The sequence below is a fragment of the Miniopterus natalensis genome, chromosome 4 (assembly GCF_054644295.1).
Source record: "Miniopterus natalensis isolate mMinNat1 chromosome 4, mMinNat1.hap1, whole genome shotgun sequence".
NCBI classification, from domain to species: domain Eukaryota; kingdom Metazoa; phylum Chordata; class Mammalia; order Chiroptera; family Miniopteridae; genus Miniopterus; species Miniopterus natalensis.
In genome coordinates, this window is record NC_142084.1 from 78099367 (window position 1) to 78120046 (window position 20680).

At 41.5% G+C, this 20680-nt stretch overlaps 1 protein-coding gene and 1 pseudogene across 2 annotated transcripts; one reads left to right on the forward strand and one right to left on the reverse strand.

Annotated features, from left to right (window-relative positions):
- Positions 1-1857: 1857 nt before the first annotated feature.
- Positions 1858-4537, forward strand: LOC107529879 (CD209 antigen-like protein C). 2 transcript variants are annotated; one of them, XM_087816077.1, is made up of 8 exons: positions 1858-1927; positions 2063-2140; positions 2262-2348; positions 2672-2731; positions 3014-3091; positions 3349-3500; positions 3908-4020; positions 4396-4537. In XM_087816077.1, the coding sequence occupies exons 1-8, from the start codon at positions 1858-1860 to the stop codon at positions 4535-4537; spliced, it is 780 nt and encodes a 259-aa protein (XP_087672203.1). The 2 variants fall into 2 exon arrangements, with proteins under 2 accessions (XP_087672203.1, XP_087672202.1); XM_087816076.1 differs by having other exon boundaries at positions 1858-1921; positions 2238-2348.
- Positions 4538-7404: 2867 nt separating this feature from the next.
- LOC148093384 (eukaryotic translation initiation factor 1 pseudogene) lies at positions 7405-19607 on the reverse strand (annotated as a pseudogene).
- Positions 19608-20680: the final 1073 nt, after the last annotated feature.

Sequence of the window (20680 nt, forward strand, 5' to 3'; positions counted from 1 at the left end):
GCACGTGCCCTGGCCGGAAACTGAACCCTGATTGCCTGGATCCTAGGTCGATGCTTAACCGCTGAGCCACGCCCGGCCGGGCAAGAGTAAGTTGTTATTAACATGAACTAGATTGCTATAAATTAAGATGTTAATGGTAATCTCCAGGACAAACACTAAGAAATAATTCAAAAATATAGAGTAAAAGAAACAAGAACATTTAAATGACATGCTAGAAAATATCTATTTAATACAAAAGAAGATAGTAATGGAGGAACTACGAAAGAAAAAGACATAGGGCATATAAAAACCAAATAGCAAAATGGCGGATATAAACCTTTCTTTGTCAGTAATTACTTTAAATATAAATGGGTTAAAATCTCCAATTCGAAGGTAGAGATTGACAGAATGGATAAAAATCATTTAATTATATGCTGTTTATAGAGTATATAGATGTAGATGTGAACAAAACCAACTCCATCTCTGCATCCAGATTTCACTTCATTTTTAAGTTTCATGCTGTGACCAACCTCACTGTCCTTAGCGAGCATATCAAAGCCTTCTAGTTGATGATTATCTGTGTTCCTTAAAAATGTAGCCATAAAATTTTGTTAGTCAGGGTCACAATGGCATGACAGTTGAGATAAATATCAAACTGGTGATAGTACTGATTTAAGCAATTACTTATCACAAGACCATCAGGAGCTACGGCCCCTGGTACTACTGCATTTTTGTCCCTTTGTCTTGTCAATCATTAGTACCTGAGTTATAATATAAAAAAGCACTGTAACAGGGGTCTGGTAGTAAAGAATAATTTGCACAGACTGAGGGGTTGTCTGTTCTGCTCCAGCCCAATCTTCCCATAAGTAAATAACCCTACAATAAATTGTTATATTCTATGGAGTTGCCTGCTTTGTTCTTCAGTCTGAAGATAACTTCTCCTTATGGTAGTCATTACACCTTTGCCCCACCGTTGAACAAAGGGATTCACTTTAGATTAAAATTAAAGATAGTAAGTAACATAAAACTGACTGAATCATATAGGAAACCAGGAGTTCATACATAAATAAATTCAAAGCTAAATACACATAGTTTCCAAGTGACTCTCTACAAAATAGTAATTACAAAGGGGGAAAGGGTAACTGCTTAGTACAGTGGTTAAGCAGGGACTCAGAGGTCTACCTGCCTGGGTCTAACTCCCAGCCCCATCACTTACAAGCTGTGTGACCTCAGCCAGTTGCTTGCCCTCTCTGTTCCTGGTTCCTCATTTGTAGAGCAGGATAATAACTATACCTTTTTCATAGGGCTATTGTGAGAACTGTCAGTGCTCCTCAGCCAAAGACCACCAGGAGCACACCTGTGATTTCTTATTTGTTTCAGTGACGTAGAACACACAGCACAGGGTGCTGGGGGTGGGTGGGCCGTGTGCTAAGGGCCATTTCTACTGAGTATTTATCATTGAGATAGGAAATCTATAACCATTATTATAAATATTGCATTGTATTAGACCTCACAATAGCAGTAAGAGGCAGAGCAGTTGTCCCATTTTATAGCTGAGGAAATTGAGGCTCTGATAAGGTGGGGGACGAAGTTCCCAGGCAGGGTAGGGGGTAGGGGTGGGAACAGTGCTTTCTGGCACTAGCATTGACTTCGAAGCTTCTGCCCCCACCCTAAATGGCTTCTCCCGTAGCTGTGTCAGGCATTTCATCTCTACCCCCAACTTTTCTGAGAGGAAGTGGTGTTCCCACATAGTTCCTCATTCTACTTTCTAAATTAGGGAGGAATATCCTTGAGGAGGGGCTTCCAAGGGCAATACATGAGGTTATAAAAGCCATTGTCCAGGGAAGAGTTGGACAGAAGAACAGAGAGGAGAAGAGGATGGCAGAGATGTGTGTACCCAAGGAACCAGGTGGCCATGATGAGGCTAAGCCCCCATTCTGGGGTGATGGTGGGGAGGGCAGAGCTCCAGGGTCCTGCGAGAGTCCAGGTCTGGCCTACAGATGGCAAGGAGGGAAGAGGGTCTGGTCTCTAGCAGGGCTCAGCAGGATTTGAAGCTCAGATGAGTGCATTCTGTCCTGTTCAGAGGAGAGGGAGATATTTCAAGGCCAGAGATCAGCTGAGAAAGACCCTAGGCTGTCCAGGAGCTTAAGAAGCTTGCCAGGTACTGGGGTGGGTGGTTCAGGAGCAGGCACCTGGGGAAGGGGGCAGCTGGGAGGCTCCCTCCAGCATGGGTGGGTTGGGGCAGGGTCTGTCCCTAGCCCCCAGCTCTGTGCATTTTGTAGGGTGTCTGACCCGGGCTCCTTTGTCTCTGATGCTGCTCCTCGTCTCGTTGGGTATCTTCATGCTCATGCTAATCACCTTGGTTAAAGGTGAGTCAGGGGCTGGGGGCTGAGAGTCCTGAGTCCCTTGGGGTTTTCCCTCTGGGATGGTCTTTGCCCTTTTCCACAGTCCTCATAATCACTAGGGCTGGGATATTTGGACTCTTTATCATCTCCTGTGTGACTGTGGGCTGGTTATTACCTCTCTCTGAGCCTGTTTTCTCATCTGTGAAATGCAGCTCATCTTTTTCTAGGTGGAATTGTGTGTGTATGTGGGGAGTGGGTAGGTTCTCAGAGACCTTGGAACCAAACGTGGCACAGGATCAGGCATACAATCGGCACTTATAAAGGCGGAATTCTCTGCTCTGTTGTAGTCTCCAGGATCCAACAATCCCTGCCAAGAGAGATGGACAATCAAGGGAGCCACAGTCCGGGTGAGGGGCTGGAAACTGGGTTCTGGAATGGGAGAGGGCTCTGAGCCGGTGACCTTGAATGAGCCACTGCTGTGGGGTGGAAGGAGGCAGGAATGGGGGAGGGGATTGGATACCTGTGTGAGGTCCTGGGAGCCAGCAATGCCTGGCAAGTCACTGCCTAAGGCTCAGTTTTCTCATTTGTATTATGGGCTGCTGCAGTCACCGTGAGATTCAGAAATCATGGGACCTTCTCTGCACCAAGCACACAGTAGGTGCTAAATAACTGAAGTCCTCTTCTTCCAGTGGTTGTTTTGCAGGAGCTGATGCAGTCAGACTTGGAGGAGATCCTCCAGCAGTTGACCACGATGAACGCCACCCTGGGTAAGGTTCAGACATCAAGGTCAGGAGGAAGTTGTGGGGTCACAGGTGGGGCTGAGGCTCACCTTCCATGGCTGCTAGTCTGAAAATGGCAGGGCAGAGATGGGATCCTTCTCATGGGTTTCTTGGAGACTGAGCTCACAGCCGAACAAAGGCACCCAGCCCTGGGTTCCCCAGATTTGATGCTGGTGTTGGGGGCCTGGGAGCCTAGCGGCCTGTCTTCCCAGCTGGCCAACCCAAACCCTGCCCCTGCTCCCCAGCTGGCCTGTGCCGTCCCTGTCCCTGGAATTGGGACTTCTTCCAGGGAAGCTGCTATATGTTCTCCCAGATTCAGGCCACCTGGAAAGCTTCTGTCTCTGCCTGTGAGGACATGAGGGCCCAGCTGGTGGTCATTAACAATGCTGAGGAGCAGGTATGCTGGACAGGGTTCCCATCTGGGGCTGGTCAACAAAAAGCCTTCTGCCACCCTCTTCTGCCCTTTGAGAGATAGAGGTTTGGGGGAGATGCCGTCAGGGAAGGCTTCCTGGAGGAGGAACCATGACAGCCTTGGGAAGGTCATGTGAGAGGAGCCCATGTATGGAAAGAAAGGAAACTCAGAGTAATCACTCCTTTGACACATAAGTGAATTGAGGCATAAGGTAACACATTTCCACACATCCACAGCATTTATGCACATGAGAACACAACTTAAGTAGGGGATATAGGCTAGACCACCAAGACTTCCATAGGAGCCAGGGGACCGTGGATATGTGGGCAGACATGGGATGGGTGGCCTTCACCAATCTTCCTCCTGATGCTCTCCCCCTCCCCCACCCCCAGAAATTCCTGAAATCTTGGAATGCCAGAATTAATAAACGCACCTGGATCGGCCTCAGTGACCAACACAATGAAGGTTCCTGGCATTGGGTGGACAATACCCCTATCCATCTCAGGTGACCTTCCAGGGACAAAGGCCTAGAAGGGGAAGGGTAGGGAAGACTTGCACCTAAAACCAGGGTTGCTCAGACTCTGGGATTGGAAAGTATCACCTGAGAAAGTGGATCGAGTTGCAGAGTCCCGAGTCCACTGTGGTGGGGTGGGGGATTTGATTCTCTAAGTCTATGTATGGGCCCAGGAATCTGTATTTTTACTTTGATTGAGGGAGGTGGAGTTTGAATCCACATTCTGAAACCCTGTCTCTGAATTTACTACCCTCTGGCTGGTTCTTGGAAATTTGCTGCCAAAGGCCATGGACCAGCTGTCCAGAGTGGGTTGGGGGGTTGGCTCTGGGTCTGGGAGGCAACTCATAGTTCTGATGGTGTTCACAGCTTCTGGAAAGAAGGGGAACCTAACAATCACGAAGATGAGGACTGTGTGGAATTGGATGGTGAAGGCTGGAATGATAGCAAATGTAGTGCAGAATACTTCTGGATCTGTGAGAAGCCCTCAGCTGTGTGCCCAGGCCTCTGAGGGCCACTGTCCCCACCTTCACCCCCGCCCCCTATTTGGTCTCCAGAGATCAGGGAATTTGGGTGTGCCCTCTGCTAGCTCCTCTCTGGCCCCACCCACTTCTGTTCTTATTCCTCCTGAACTGAAGTCTTTGAGATCCTGAGATTCTGAGACACCCCCTTCTCCTCTAAGGCCCAACCATAGGCTATAGCCCATCTCTCTTCTTTTGATAGTCTCAGTGCCCCCACTCAGCCACCGTGACATCCCTCAATAAAGTTACACACTGCATTATGCTGGCCATTGAACTTATTGTGTATTCCTTTGCCACTGTTTCAATGACTATAGTTCTATAAAATAGTCAATATACACTATGATATTGTCTTCTCTCATGCTTCTTTCTACTACTGTGCATTTTATTTCCCAGATACAGTCTGAATCAGTTTGTAATTTGGTTGAGAATATACTTGTGTATATATATATATATATATATATATATATATATATATCTATTTGTCTACTTACTCATTCATGAACCAGTTATTTATTCAGGTACCTTTAAAATATCCTTCAGCGAAGTTTTATGATTTTCTTCATACACATTTTGAAAAAACCCCTATTATTTCAGGTATGTGTATTCGTTTTTGATTGATGCTGTAACAAATTACCACAAACTTACTGACTTAAAACAATTCAAATGTATTATCTTATAGTTCTGGAAATCAGGCCCCAAATGGGTCTCATCTGGCTGAGCTCAGCCACCGTGACATCCCTCAATAAAGTTACACACTGCATTATGCTGGCCATTGAACTTATTGTGTATTCCTTTGCCACTGTTTCAATGACTATAGTTCTATAAAATAGTCAATATACACTATGATAGTCTTCTCTCATGCTTCTTTCTGCTACTGTGCATTTTATTTCCCCGATACAGTCTGAATCAGTTTGTAATTTGGTTGAGAATATACAACCAAATTATTGGTTTGGCAGGGTGTGTTCCTTTCTGGAGGTTCTAGGGGACAATCTGTTTTTGTTTTTGTTTTCCAGCTTCTAGAGGCTGCCTGCACTAATCAGCTGGTGGCCTCTTCCTCCACCTTCAAAGCCAACAATGACACTTTGCACAGCTCAAACTCTGACCCTTCTGCCTCCTCTTCCACATTCAAAGGACCCTTGAAATTACATTGGCACCACCAGATCATTTCATATGACCTTACTATTTTAAGGTCAGTGGATTAGGAACCCTATTTCTATTTGCAACCTTCAGTCTCACTTTTCCATGTAGCACAGCACATCCTCATGTTCTGGGGATTAGGACATGGGCATCTTTAGGGGACATTATTCTGCCCACCATATTGTGCTGTATTTATTATTGTTGTGCTGAGTGGGATACATCTCAGGGACAGATGTGAGTTAGGGGACAATAACCCAACACTCTGTTCTTGATCTAGAAGACTCTGAGGCATGTTCCATGTGATCATTTAGAGGTCAGCAGTGGACCGAGCCCAGCTGCCTTCAGCAGTCATCTGCTGGGTAATGCCAATGCTTTCTTACGGTGCCCTTCCCTTTCCTGTGCTCCTTTTCCACTTCTTTCCTGGTGTTGTCTGAGGACAATACTGCTTCATTGAAATCCTTGTCTCAGGGTCTGTTTCTAGGGGAACTGAACCAAATTCAGGTTGTGTTTATATGATTCATTCTGAATGATGGGCTAGAACCATGCCTAATGAATGGATGGGCTGAGACTGAATGGACCATGTCATTTCCAGACTAGGATATCTATCTATCTATCTATCTATCTATCTATCTATCTATCTATCTATCTATCTATCTATCTATCTATCATCTATCTATCATCTATCTATCTATCACCTATCTATCTATCACCTATCTATCTATCATCTATCTATCTATCTATCTATCTATCTATCTATCTATCTATCTATCTATCTATCTATCTATCATCTATCATCTATCTATCATCTATCTATCTATCTATCACCTATCTATCTATCTATCACCTATCTATCTATCATCTATCTATCTATCTATCTATCTATCTATCTATCTATCTATCTATCTATCTATCTATCTATCTATCATCTATCATCTATCATCTATCTATCTATCATCTATCTATCTATCATCTATCTATCTATCATCTATCTATCTATCTATCTATCTATCTATCTATCTATCTATCTATCTATCATCTATCTATCTATCTATCTATCTATCTATCTATCTATCTATCTATCTATCATCTATCGTCTATCTATCGTCTATCTATCTATCTATCTATCTATCTATCTATCTATCTATCTATCTATCTACCATTCTATCATCTATCTATCTATCTATCTATCTATCTATCTATCTATCTATCTACCTATCTATCTATCTATCTATCTATCTATCTATCTATCTATCTATCTACCATTCTATCATCTATCTATCTATCTATCTATCTATCTATCTATCTATCTATCTATCATCTATCTATCTATCTATCTATCTATCTATCTATCATCTATCTATCTATCTATCTATCTATCTATCTATCTATCTATCTATCATCTATCTATTATCTATCTATCTATCTATCTATCTATCTATCTATCTATCTATCTATCTATCATCTATCTATCTATCATCTATCATCTATTTATCTCTATCATCTGTCTATCTAACTACCTAATTATTTTTATGGATTTTTTAAGTTTACAGTGTGAAAGAGTTACACTAGTCCAAGTTAAAGGCAGACCCCAAATGGTTACATTATACAAGCTGTGAGGTTTTTAAACTTTTGACAAGGGACAGAAGGGAAATTCTGCTCATTGCAAGGAAATTCTCACTTAAGTTTCAGTGAGCCAAAAGCACCTAAAACCCATGAACCTTCAGCAGGTGTCCTTAGCCAGTCCAGTCTCTACAAGGAACTGGCATATGTTCTTATGCTGGTCACCCTGTAGCTGAGTTACTTTATCATATTTTGTATACTCAATTGCAGTACCATTGCAGGCAAATTTCTTCTTTAACACCTCCACCAGTTTCTTTTTATTGTAATCATCAGCGAGCCCGTGGACAGTAGTAAGGATCTTCCTGCCATTTCTCTGTTGAATTCTCATATGGATATAATCCTCAGTGCCAGCTGGAAGCGGGTCATCACCTTTACTTGCATCAACAAAGGGGTCAAAAGAGCGGAGGTTCCGGATAGTGGATATACAATGTGATTTCTTTTCCTTGTAGAAATGGCTGGTGAAAGGCTGCAGCTGAAGAAGGTTTGTGGGGCGGGAAGGAGCAGGCAGAAAGCAAGGGGGGCTCAAGGGGAAGGTTGCTGAGTTCTCAGTGGTCGTTTAGCCACTGGGGTCCAGAATGGGACATTTAAGAGAGAGTGATCACCTCCTTGTACTCTCTTCTCCTGCCGGCCCCACTCCTGAAGTTCTGGAACAACAGCAGTAACTTGGGTGCAAGATAGTGTGGCCACATACTAAACCTGACAAGCTCAGGGGAGGCCTGCATGGCAGCCTTACAAACTCAGAGACCTAAAGTAACCACAAAGGATGGTTTTGTTACAGGCAACCCAGAGATCCCAGAAAAGGTGTTATCAGACAGCCTCCTGAGTCGGAGGGAGAGGGCTATCCCCTTCCCGGTTCTTGTCTTCTTGAATAAATGAATTTAAATGAGAGAGCCTGATTGTGTTGTCATAAAGCCCATTTATTAAATCAATTAAAGCAGGCAAATTTATTAAAGAATCAAGGCAAGCGAATCTATTTAATTTCATACACGGTGACTAAATGGATTACACAAGACCTTTACATATGCTGTTTACAAGAGACCCACTTTAGATTAAAAGACAACACAGACTGAAGTTAAAAAGATGGAAAAAGATATTTCATGAAAATGGGAACAAAACAAAACAAAAAATCTGGGGTATCAATACATATACCAGACAAAATATATTTTAAAATAAAGGCTATAACAAGAGGCAAAGAAGGAACTCCAGCAACTCCACTTCTGGCTATTTATCCATAGAAACCTGAAACACTAAATTGAAGAGACATATACATCCATATGTTTATTGCAGCGTTATTTACAATAGCCAAGATGTGGAAACAATCTAAGTGTCTATTCATAGATGAATGGATAAAGGAGAACTGGTGCATATATACAATGGAATATGGTTCTGCCATAGAAAGAATGAAATCTTGCCACAAGGATGGGCCTAGAGGGTGTATGCCAGATGAGTTCACTAATATGTGGAATCTAGAGAACAAAATAGACAAACAAGCAGAACAGAGGCAGACTCATAGATGTGGGGGAGCATTTTTCTGGTTGTCAGATGCAAGAGGGGTTGGGGGCATGGGTGAAAGAGGTGAAGAGATTCAGAAGTGCAAATTGGTGGTTGAAGTACGGTCATGGGGGTGTAGAGTGCCGCATAGGGAATATGGTCAATAATATTGTAATGATTATGGATGGTGTCAGACGGATGCTGGGTTTATTGGGGTGATCATCTCATAGGCTACATAAATGTCTAATTACGGTTTTTACGCCTGAAACGAATATTGTACATCAACTCTACAGTTTTTTATTTAAAAATAAAAAATAAAAAACATAAAAGTAATTCCAATAAAATAAAAAGAAAAAATGAAAAATAAAACTGCTGAACTCTATTGAAAACAAAAAGGATTCAGGAATAAATTTGGCTTAGTTCGGTTAATGTCAGAAAGGCTTCTCCCAGCAAAAATTCTTCTGGTAATTATGAAAATTCTGATTTATCAGTTTGTGTTTGTAAAGATGGAATTAAGATATCCTCATGATAATGTCCAGCCTAGATGTATTGACTCTCCTGATTGAAACAAGTGAAAAATGAACTAGACAGAACGTATGAAGAATTATTTTAGATGCTGGAAATCAGTGCTGTTTAGTTGCCCTTGAAGGAGGAGAAATGATGGAAGAACCACTCAGGCACAGACTCAGTAGAACCTCTGCACTGAGTAAGACAAAAGCTATGAGTTATGAAGTGCTGGGATGCTCCTATTTGACTTTGTACTGTGAAATAATTTTAGAATTATGGAAATGTTGGGAAAATAGTCCAAGATTTCCTACACATTCTTTCTCCAATGCTAACATTTTACAACCACAGTGCAATGATCAAAACCAGGAAACTCACATTGATACACTATTATTAACCAACTACAGATCTTGGTTGGCTCTTTTTCTGGTCCAGGATGCCACATTTAGTGGTCACATGCCTTAGTCTCCTCCAATCTGTGACAGTTCGGTCTTTTTATATCTTTTATGCCCTTAACATTTTTGATGACTATTAGCCAATTATCTGTAGACTCTCTCAATTTGAGTTTATCTGGTATTTTTCTCTCTCTCGTGATTAGATTGAGATTATCCTTTTTGGTAAAAGCACCACAGAAGTGATGTTATGTCCTTCCCAGTGCCTCATCTCAAGGGCTACATGATGTTGCTATGCCTTATTATTTGCAATGTTAATAGTTATTTGGTTAAGGTGCTATCGGCCAGGTCACTCAATTGGAAAGTTAATATTTTCCCCATGATGTTGCTATGCCTTATTATTTGCAATGTTAATAGTTATTTGGTTAAGGTGCTATCGGCCAGGTCACTCAATTGGAAAGTTAATATTTTCCCCATGGTAGTGAATAAATATCTTGTAAAAAGATACTTTGAGACTTAGATAATATTCCATTTTTCATCAAACCTTAATCCATGAATTTTGGTATCCATCAATGCATTCTACCTGTGGCAATTGTGGGGTGTGTGTGTGTGTGTGTTTAATGGTGATTTTCTATTAACCTCGATTATTGTACATTTATTAATTGGAATTTTGTGAGGAAGAGTGTTCCTTCTCTCCCATTTATTTACGTATTCAGTTATTTATTTAGATCAGTATGTACTCAGAATATTTATTTTATTCCATGGGGTCTGCAGTGGAGGGAGAGATGCAGGCCTCAGAGATTATGCCATTATTTATTTTTTTGCTCAAATTGTTTCAGCTTTGGCAGTTAAAAACCTCTTTGCATTGACTATTGCATCCATCTGGCATGCTTTCATCACAAGATGATCCAGGTTCATTTTGTGTTTTTCCTGTCTCAGGTCCAGATCAACCATTTCTCCAATGAGCTCTGGTTTCTTTTATTAGAAAACGGTACTTAGAATATTGTTTTGTTTTGTTTTGTTTTACTATTTAAAAATGTACAGTTCAGCCATTTTGTCTGAACAGTTTGTCTCAGCTGTTGAACATCGACCTATGATCCAGGAGATCAAGGTTCGATTCCTGGTCAGGGCACATGCCCAGGTTTTGGGCTCATCCCCAGTGAGGGGTGTGCAGGAGGTGGCCAATCAATGACTCTCTCATCATTGATGTTTCTCTCTCTCCCCCTCTCCTTTCCTCTCTCTGAAATCAATAAAGACATATTTAAAAATAAAATAAAATGTACAGTTCAGTGGCATTACGTAAATTCACAATGTTGCACAACCATAAACACCATCCATCTCCAAAACTTTCTCACTTTCCCAAACTGAATCTCTGTCTCCATTAAACACTCACTTCCCACTTTCACCCCCACCCCAGCCCTTGTCACCATCATCTACTTTCTGTCTGGATTTGACTCTTCTAGGAACTTCCTATGAGTGGAATCAAACAACAGTTGTCCTTTCGTGATTGACTTACTTTCCTGAGCATATCTTCAAGGTTCATCCATGTTTGAACATGTGTCAGAATTTCCTTTATTTTTATAGCTGAATAATATTCCATGGTCTGTCTGGATGTACCGCATTGTGTTTATCCATTCATTTCTGGATGGACACTTGAGTTGCTTCTACCTTCTGGCTGTTGTGAATAATGCTGTTATAAACATGGATGCACAAGTATCTGTTTGAGTCCCTGCTTTCAAATCTTGTGGGTAGATATTTAGGAGTGGAACTGCTGGATCATAATGGTAACTGTATGCTTAATGTTTTGAGGCACTGACAAACAGTTTCCATGATGGCTGCACCATTTTACATTCCTACTTGCAATGCACAAAGTTTCAATTTTTCCACATCCTCGCCAACCCTAGTTATTTTAAATTTGTTGGATAATAGCCATCCTACTTGGTATGAAGTCTCATTTTGGTTTAGGTTTGCTTTTGGTATGGGGATGCCCGTTGTTCTAGGTCTTCTCAGAAGGCAGAGCTAGGAAAAACATGCATATATATATCCACATACACTTCTATATTTATTTCTATATCTACTTGTCTGTATACATGTTAAAAACTACGAGTTCTTACTGGAAGTAGTTCCGGTCCAAACCACAGAGTTCATTCTAGCCTTTTCCCTTTGCTAATTTTTAACTTATTTCTCCAACAGTGAGAAACATGGCTGTCACTATTCACAATAAATTTGCTAACTTGCTAATTGTTCAATCCTAGAATACTCAGGAAGTTGCTGTAGAAGTTCTAGTTCATCCCTCTGTGAGAAACAATCATTCTATTGTTGAAGTGCATCCTCTCATAGATTCTTCCAAAAGACTAATGGATACAGAGCTCTTTAACTTCTTGTGTGCATTTGAAGGGCAGCTGGGCTGGTTATCAAATTCTTGGTTTACATTTTTGTTAGAGTGTTGTTATTTTTTTTAAATGATGCTAATTATCTTACTTTGAATATTAGTTTTGGAAAGTCTGATGCCATTCTAATTGTTTCAACTTTGTACAATTTTTTTTTAAGAACTTGAGGATTTTATCTCAATCTTTGAAATTGAATAATTTTACTAGAATATGTTTCAGAGTTGGCCATTCTGGGTCAACTTTTCCAGGTACCTGGAAAGCCTTTTTGATATGTAAATGCAGGTTTTTAAATTTCTGGAAAATATTTTTCATTATGGTTAAATATTAGCTCTGTTTAGTTGTTTTGTTTTTCTCCTTCAGTTTTTCTCCAATAGTACACAGATCATTCCTTCAGTGTTTGGAGTTTCATTTCAATTAATTTCTCCCTGACTCCTTTTTACTTCTTTCTTCATGTCATCACCATTGTTTCTTGTTTTTCTGCCTTTCTCCAATGCCCTTTATTATATTTTTATTTGAGTCTATTCTTTCTTGGGTACCTTATAATTTATTCTGTATCTGAAGATAATTCTGTCTTTTTCTTCCATTTATTATTTGATTTGATTCAACTGTCTTCATTTATCCCTGGTTTTATTTTTCTCTCCCCACAACAGTACTTAGTTTTTTAGTTTTTGAATTTTTGATGTAAGGTGATTTTTTTCATATCCTCAAATGCTTGTTTGACTAATTCTGTTTGGAGTGTTGGTTTACAAGTGTCTTCTATTTTCTGACTCATTTTTCTGGTGGACTTCTTAGTTTATTTGTGTGGATTTTTATTTCCTCAATTTTTGCAATTAGGGTACTCTCTCTGGATTTACTACATTCCTTTTGTTCTATTTTGTGTGTGTGTGTGTGAGAGAGAGAGAGAGAGAGAGGGAGGGAGGGAGAGAGATTGGAGATATTTTATGAAATAAGCAGCTCAATGGTGCCCCCTTATGTCAATACAGCAAAATCGATCCAATTTAGCAGATTTGTTTTGTTGGTGGCGGGAACAGATGGAGAGACCTCCGATTAGACCTCCAGTTTTGTCTTGAAAGACCCTGGATTTTCCCCTTTTGCTTCTATCCCCCGTCACCACCCTATTGCTAAAGAATTCTTCTCTTTTCCTTCTTGCTTTTACTTTCCCAAGAAGCTATGCATTTTGAAGATTTCATCCCTTTTTGTTTTTTAGTTCACACTCTGATCTGTTCTGATGTTATTGAAGTATTTTCAGTTTAAGAGTGAGCTTAGTCTTTCTGGAGCTAGTTCTACATCAACCTTAGATTCCTTTGCTAGTTTCCCTTGTCAACCAAAGGTTGTTGACATCAGTTCAACACCAATAGGAATTCCCAGTTTGGGTTGCAGTGAAGAAGAACACTTTATTCAGTACAAACTGCTCAATTGTGACACAGCACTACTGTGAGGAGGCCCTGGAGTAAGGAAACCCTTGAGCCAGGCCTGTCTCCAGCTAGATAGCTCTGCTTTGCTCCTTGCTGGTCTGCTCTGCCCTGTCCTGCACTGGTCTGCTCCACTCTGCTCAAGCAAGACACCTTCGCTGTTTCAACACCAGCCAGAAAACACAGTCTCTTGTGGAAAGGGAAAGTGCACTCCCAGAATCAGAGGGGAGGTGACTTATATAAAACAGAAATCCCTGCTCCTGGTCCCTGATTGGTCCATCCTTATGCAACTGAAAACTCCATTATTACTGTTTGATTGTTCCAAAAGGCACTGTTCTGACTGCTCAGAATGGAGTCACTTTGGTCAGTGAAAAAGCCAGTGGGGATATACCTTCATGGCAGCAATCAGACTGGGAAAACCTCAGTCCTATTGGTTGAAATAGGATTCCAGAAACTCCTTTTGAAGGGCTGGTTCAGATGGCAGAAACATAGTGCAGGCAGACAGTTTTGTGTAGGCTCTTCCCTGAAGTGTAGTTTGTGTGAGGCCCCTGTGTAGAAAAGGCTCTTTTTAAAAAAATTTGAGCCCAGTTAGCCATCAGGATCCCTTCTTAGTAGGTATCTTCTTTTTCACAATCCACACCCTCTTTTGGATCCCCACAGATTTTCTCCATTGCCTTTGGGGCAGGGGTGGGGCAGAGGGTGAGAAATCTCAAGCTGCAATTCCATGATTTTTATCTTTTCCATAGTTCTTTTAAGTTGTGGCATTTTCTGTCTTCAAGTTTTGCCAGGAACATGATTTTGTGTCTCTTTTCTTTCCCTTCTTCTTCTTCTGAATTGTTTTGGGAGGAAATATTTGAGAGACAAGTAGCTTTCACCATTGTGGGGGACTGTGAGATTTTTTAGAGCTGTTATGATACAAATGGGTAATGTTACTAATGCCAAAGGACGTCAGTGGCATTGGTAGCATTTTTTAAGGCTTACAGGGGTTCCTGATTGAGTCAACCTTATTTGCCAGCCTGATAGGTGATCACAGCTGTTAGGGTTTTGGCCAGAGATGCAGGCTGTGAAAGATTTCACAACTAAAAGAAGAGATTCAGAGAGAAAATCTATTTTTCATTCCCTGAGAAGGGAAAGGGCCAATGTATGCTAATCAACACAAGGGCAAGAAACAAAAGGGCCCGCCTGCGTTTAAGCAGGTACTGTTGCTGGGCAACAAGGAAGAAAGGGGTTTGGGTTGTCTTGAAGTTGAACAGATACCAGGGAGGTTGTCTTGAAAAGTTATACTTTGTTTGCTTTCCAGAAGACAGTCTGGCAGATGTCCTAGGGAGGTGTCTGATCAGTATTTTTCCTAAGCCTATAAAACATACTTAGAGCAAAAGTTATGAGGAGTTCAAAAGAGGCTTGTTTGAAGGGGGGGTGGAAGGGAACTTTCTACTAACTAGAGACTCCTTGGTTCAAATTATCACTGAGTTTTGAAAACTGCAGGGAGGAGGCGGATGCAAGACTGTAGCCTTGCCCTAGCCAGTTTGGCTTTGTAGTTAGAGTGTCAGCTCTCAGACTAAAGGATTGCAGGCTTGATCCCTGGCCCCAGTTGGGGTGCATGTGGGCAGCCAGTCTATGTGTTTCTCTCACATCGATGTTTCTCTCTGTGTCTCTCCCCCTCCCTTCCACTCTCTCTGAAAAGCAATGGAAAAAATATCCTTGGGTAAGGATAAAAAAAATAAAAATAAAAAATGAATGTAGCTTTGAGAGTAGCTTATGTTGTCCCAAGTCTGAACAGAGGGGCTGTTTGAATCAGAGGAGACAACAATCTTGGGGTTTAATTACCAGGTGCTTCTCATAAATTGTGGAAGGCCACAGCAAAGAAAAAGAAAGGTCTTTCTTTTGGTCCATACAACAGTCAAACAGAAAAGGGGTCTGCAGTGGAGGGAGAGATGCAGGCCTCAGAGATTATGCCATCAGTGAACACAATTGATATTAGTAGACACAAAGGATACCAAAGAAAGCTTAAGTAAAAGTACCAACTATAGACATCATCTACTGACTTTTGTCTGAAAGGCTTGTCCTCTCTAGGGCAATTCTGCTTTCATCCTTCCTTGTCCAAATCAGATGGAAATTTATATCCCCTATGAGCAGAAAGACCTGCTTAAAGAGCTTGTTCATTATTACCAACGAAAGCACCATGCTGTCATTAACACGCTGCTATAGCCTGAATGTTTGTGTCCCTATTCACACACTGAATCCCTAATCTCCAATATGATGGTTGGTATCTGGAGATGGGCATTTGGGAGGCAATTAGGTTTAGACAAGGTCATGAGTGTGGGGCAGTCATTATGGGATTAGTGCCCTGTTATGCAAAGAGCCGAGGTCTGAGAAGCCCTCTGGGTATTGCTTGCTGATTCCAAAGAAATAACCTGGAGGACTGGCTATGAAAGACATGAGTTTATTAGGACCTACGTGTACACTGGGGTTGGCCTGCTGGTGAAGCCTTTGCAACACAAGCTTTCACAATACAAGGCTATAAAGAGTACAGAAAACAAAGCAAACAGGGCATGCAGGGTGTATGCACTTGTGCACAAGCTGTGTGAGATCAAAACGCTAGCTGTGTACAAACTGGGTTCACATCCAAGAACAGTTTCTTTTTGGCTGTTTCTTGATGAAGGAGCTGGTCAGGCTCCCAAGGTCCTACAGTACACTTTCAGATGGTCTTCACTATATTCCCACAGGGTGGGAGGGGAAGTTGGAACTTGGTAGGGGCCCATGCTCTCATATACCACACACTCCACCCCAACATAGGTAACTTCTTTCTTCACTCCCATACAATCTGCCCATTATATCTTTTGCATGCATACTGGGGAGGGAGGAGAATGGATGAGACATTGTATCTATATTCCACACCACCAATATAATATACAGCAAAGTAAAAAAAAATACAAAAGATCAATGAAACCAAAAGCTGGTTCTTTGAAAAGATAAACAAGATTGATGAACCTTTAGCCAGACTCACCAAGAAACAAAGAGAAAGGACCCAAATAAATAAAAGTTGAAACAAAAGAGGTGAAGTAACAACTGACACCACAGAAATACAAAGGATTGTAAGAAAATACTGTGAACAACTACATGCCAACAAGCTGGACAACGTGGATGAAATGGATGAATTCCTGGAAAAATAAAACCTTCTAAAACTGAATCAGGAAGAATCAGAAAACTTGAGGCCAATAACAACTGATGAAATTGAAGCAGAGTTTTGTAACATAATACCCCAAATGCCCAGGATGCAACAAAATACTTTTATTATACCAAAAACCAGGAAGATCATTTGAACAACAAAAGACAGTTAGCAGACATTAACAAATTGATGACAAGATGTTAGAATAATCTGACAAAGATTTTTTATTATTATTTTAAATTTTATTTCTGTTTAAAATATTACAGATGTCCCTTTTTCTCCCCATCTGACAAAGATTTTAACGTGGCCATCATAAAGATAATTTGAGGAGCATTACAAAAATGTTTGAAATAAATAAAAATAGAGTCTCAGCAAAGAAACTGAAGAGATAAAGAAACAAATGAAAATTTCAGAACTAGAAACATACAGTGATCTAAAATTTAAAAATTCACTGAATGGGCTCAAGAGTAGAAATGAGTGGACAGAGAATAATATCAATGAACTTGAAAATAGCACACTGTAAGTTATTCAATCCTAATGACAGAGGAAACAGACTAGAAACAAAAACAAAAAACATAGCCTCAGTTACTTTTGGAACTATAACAAAAAATTTAATATTCATATCATCCAAGTTCAGAAGGGAGAGGAGAAAGAAGATGGGCCTGCAAAATCTTTGAAGTAGTAATTAAAAATTTCCACATTTAGCAGACATGAACCTGTAGATTCAAGAAGCTTAGTAAATTAAAAAAAGCATAAATCCAAAGAAATTCACACCAGAACACATCATACTTAAACTTCTGAAAACTAAAGTCAAAGAAAAAAATCAAAAGAGGTTAGAAAGAGAAATAACACTTTATTAAATAGAAAAAAATAATTTGAATGAAAGCAGACTTCTCAAGAGAAACCACAGAGGCATTAACACTTATAGGTTTTTTAAAAATCTAGTTGTGTCAGGGGTGGGAGAAACAGAATAGTGGGGACTAGCTATAATTATAAGAAATATTAATTTCTCTGTTAACCGTGATTGCTTTGTTTTGATTAAAGAAAGCATATTCTGACCTGGCTGGGAGTTGTATGCACTGGGACATGGCAGTTAATTTCTATTTTAAGAATGTAATCCTGGAGAAATTGTTTGATTCAAGGTATTTGTCTTAGTGCAGAGATAGATTTTTTTACTTAGTTTGTTTGGTATTATCTGGGTTACGTTAGCGTGATTAAATGAATTGTGAAGATTTTTCATATTTCTCAATATTTTGAAATAGTTCAGACAATTCTCAAAGAGAAATAGAGACAATGAAAACATATTTTATTCAGTACTATTGTCAACAGGGGAGAGAGACTTCAGTAAAACCAAACTCAACTTCCAATACAACAAAGACAGATGGGGATTTACAGCAAACAAGCAGATTAAGAGGGTCAGTGGATAGAAAATTACCAAAAGTAGACAGCAAGTTTGGGGGGAGTCTTGCTAAATAAAGGCAGGCCACAGATTTAGATATCAAGAGTAGGGGATTAGGAATTTGATCAGATATTAAGAATGGGGATTCTACCTAAATTGATTTAGCAGGATTCTTGCTAAAACTGAGCTCTACAGGCCAAGGACAAGGCTCAGGAACCAGGCCTACTAGAAAAGAGGGCTCAGAGAAACCTGTCTAAAGTTTGGTTAAGCGTTGAGTCTTTTTTTTTTAAAAAATATATCTTTATTGATTTCATAGAGAGAAAAGTAGAGGGATAGAGAGATAGTAACATCAATGATGAAAGAGTCATTGATAGGCTGCCTCCTGCACGCCCCCAACTGGGGACCCAGCCCGCAACCCCGGCATGTGCCCTGACCGGGAATCCAACCACAAGCGCCTGGATCCTGGGTCCAGGCTCAACCGCTGAGCCACGCCCGGCCGGGCAAGGGTTGAGTCTTTGTCACAGCAATAGAAACAGAAGAAACCAGCAGTTATTTTTAGAAAACCAAATATTACACTCCAAGCTACCATCTGTCCCAAAAGTTAGTTAGCTAAAACTAACTCTGGCCACATATTTAATTGGAGATTCTGTCTGCATTCTATACAGTGAAAATTCTGAAGCCCTTAGAGGAGGCTAGGGGAGTGGGTACAGTAACCACCATTCATGGAGTGCCCACTATGTACGCCAGATGTTACTACCTCTTCTACTCATTCTTCTGACAATTCTGCAAGAGGCTCTTCTGGGCTCCCTTTATTGCAGAGGAAGAAAGTGAAGCTTAGCCCAGGCTGTCAGCTCCTTCTCCCCTTCCCATGGATCAGGCACTGTCATGCTCTAAGGAAGGGCTTCTTTAGCGTAGTTTGGATAAAGTCTCAGTACACACCGCTCCCAGCTTGGCTAGCCGCAACCCCATGCACCGGAGCCATTCTGGGAGTCCACGCTGTCTGTTCGCCCCTCGCTCGCGTGGAAACCCCACTCCCCACCACTCTCACCACACACTCGGGCCTGCGCCTGCGCGCTACCGCCTCCTCGGGCCTGCGCTTGCGCACTCCGACGCACGCGCCGCTGCCCAGCTGCCTGTTGGGAAATGTAGTCCTGTGTCCCTGGGAGGAGGCGGGCGGGATGGTGTCCGCATTGGCTGTTCGGGCTCATGCTGGGTGAGGGTTAGTGCTGGGCAGCGTCTGGACACGTTGTCTGGCCGCGCTGTCCGCCCGGGGAGGCCCGGACGCCCGGACAGGACGAGAGCTGGGCCACGCGCGAAGTGAGGTCGGCGGCGGATGGATTGGGGCCGCGTCCTGTGGCACCCTGCGCAGCGCCGGGCCGCTTGTTCCAGGTGCGCCCCATTTCGCCCCGGGAGCCGGGCCGGGCGGGGGGTTGGGGGGCACCGGGAGCCGAGGTTTACCTGACCCGGTCCTTCCCACACCTGTCTCAGGAACGGCGAGGGCGGGCGTGGCGCTGCGGCCAGGGTCCGAGGGCCAGTGCGGGACCATGGCTGGGTTCCTCCCGCCCCGGAATGTTCCCGGGACCCGCTCGGCACTTGGGGGATGCTGGTCCTGGTGCGGGGGCTCCAGGCTCCAATTTGCCCTTTGTGTAAACCGCACCTCTGTGTGCGCCCGCTTATAGCCGATTCCGAGGGGCGCGGCGGGGGCTTTCCTTGACCCATTTCTTCGTAAGAATGGGAGGCCAACCCTGAGCAGGTTCTCTGCCTCAGGGAATCTTTTTCTCTTTCTTTTTTATTTTTTTTTTAAAGCATTTTTTCCCTCTAACCCCCCCTCCCAAATAATAATAATAAAACCACAATAGGACAACTAGTAAATTCAGAGGAGCAAAAAGGAAAAAAACATTTGCAAACTGTCAAGATCTGCATGTTGGCATGTATATGTGTATGAACATACAAACTCTTTGTTCTTAAAGATATAGGCATTAATACCTTTTTGTCAATTTGCTTTTAAAAATGGGTTATGAAATACATTTGGTAAGGGGTTTAAAATGCACAAATCTTAAGGTCTGTGGTTTTTATATTTTTGACCACTTAATCAACATGGAGAATAAATCTTTAAAAAACGTTAATATTGAAAACATACTGATTTTTAAAAATAGCTAAGCTGTCACTTTAATGAATGTGAGGAAAAAGTATGTCTGTGCCATACTTAATCTTATCTTTAGGCCTTCAAGTTTTGTTTTGCTCTGTTTCAGTATCATCAACAATACAGGCCACCTGGCAACATATATCTTTGCATTCTTGTCTCATTCTTTAAATTTCTTATAGTGAAATTTCTGGGCCCTATTATAAAGTTTTTGATACTTCTTGTCTTATTCTCCAGAAGAGTAGCAGTTTTAAAAATTTGCAATGTAATCATGCTTGAATGACCCACCTCAAAGCTGGGCATTACTTAACTATTCTCTAACTTTCTGAGAGGTGCAAATGATAGGGTTGTTTAATTTGCACTCTGAATACTAATGTATATTTTTATGCAGTTTGTATTTTGTCTTAAAATTTTCTATATGATACACAGGTGTGTTTCCTTACTATGCAGAAATGTCACATCTTCGCCTGGTCAGA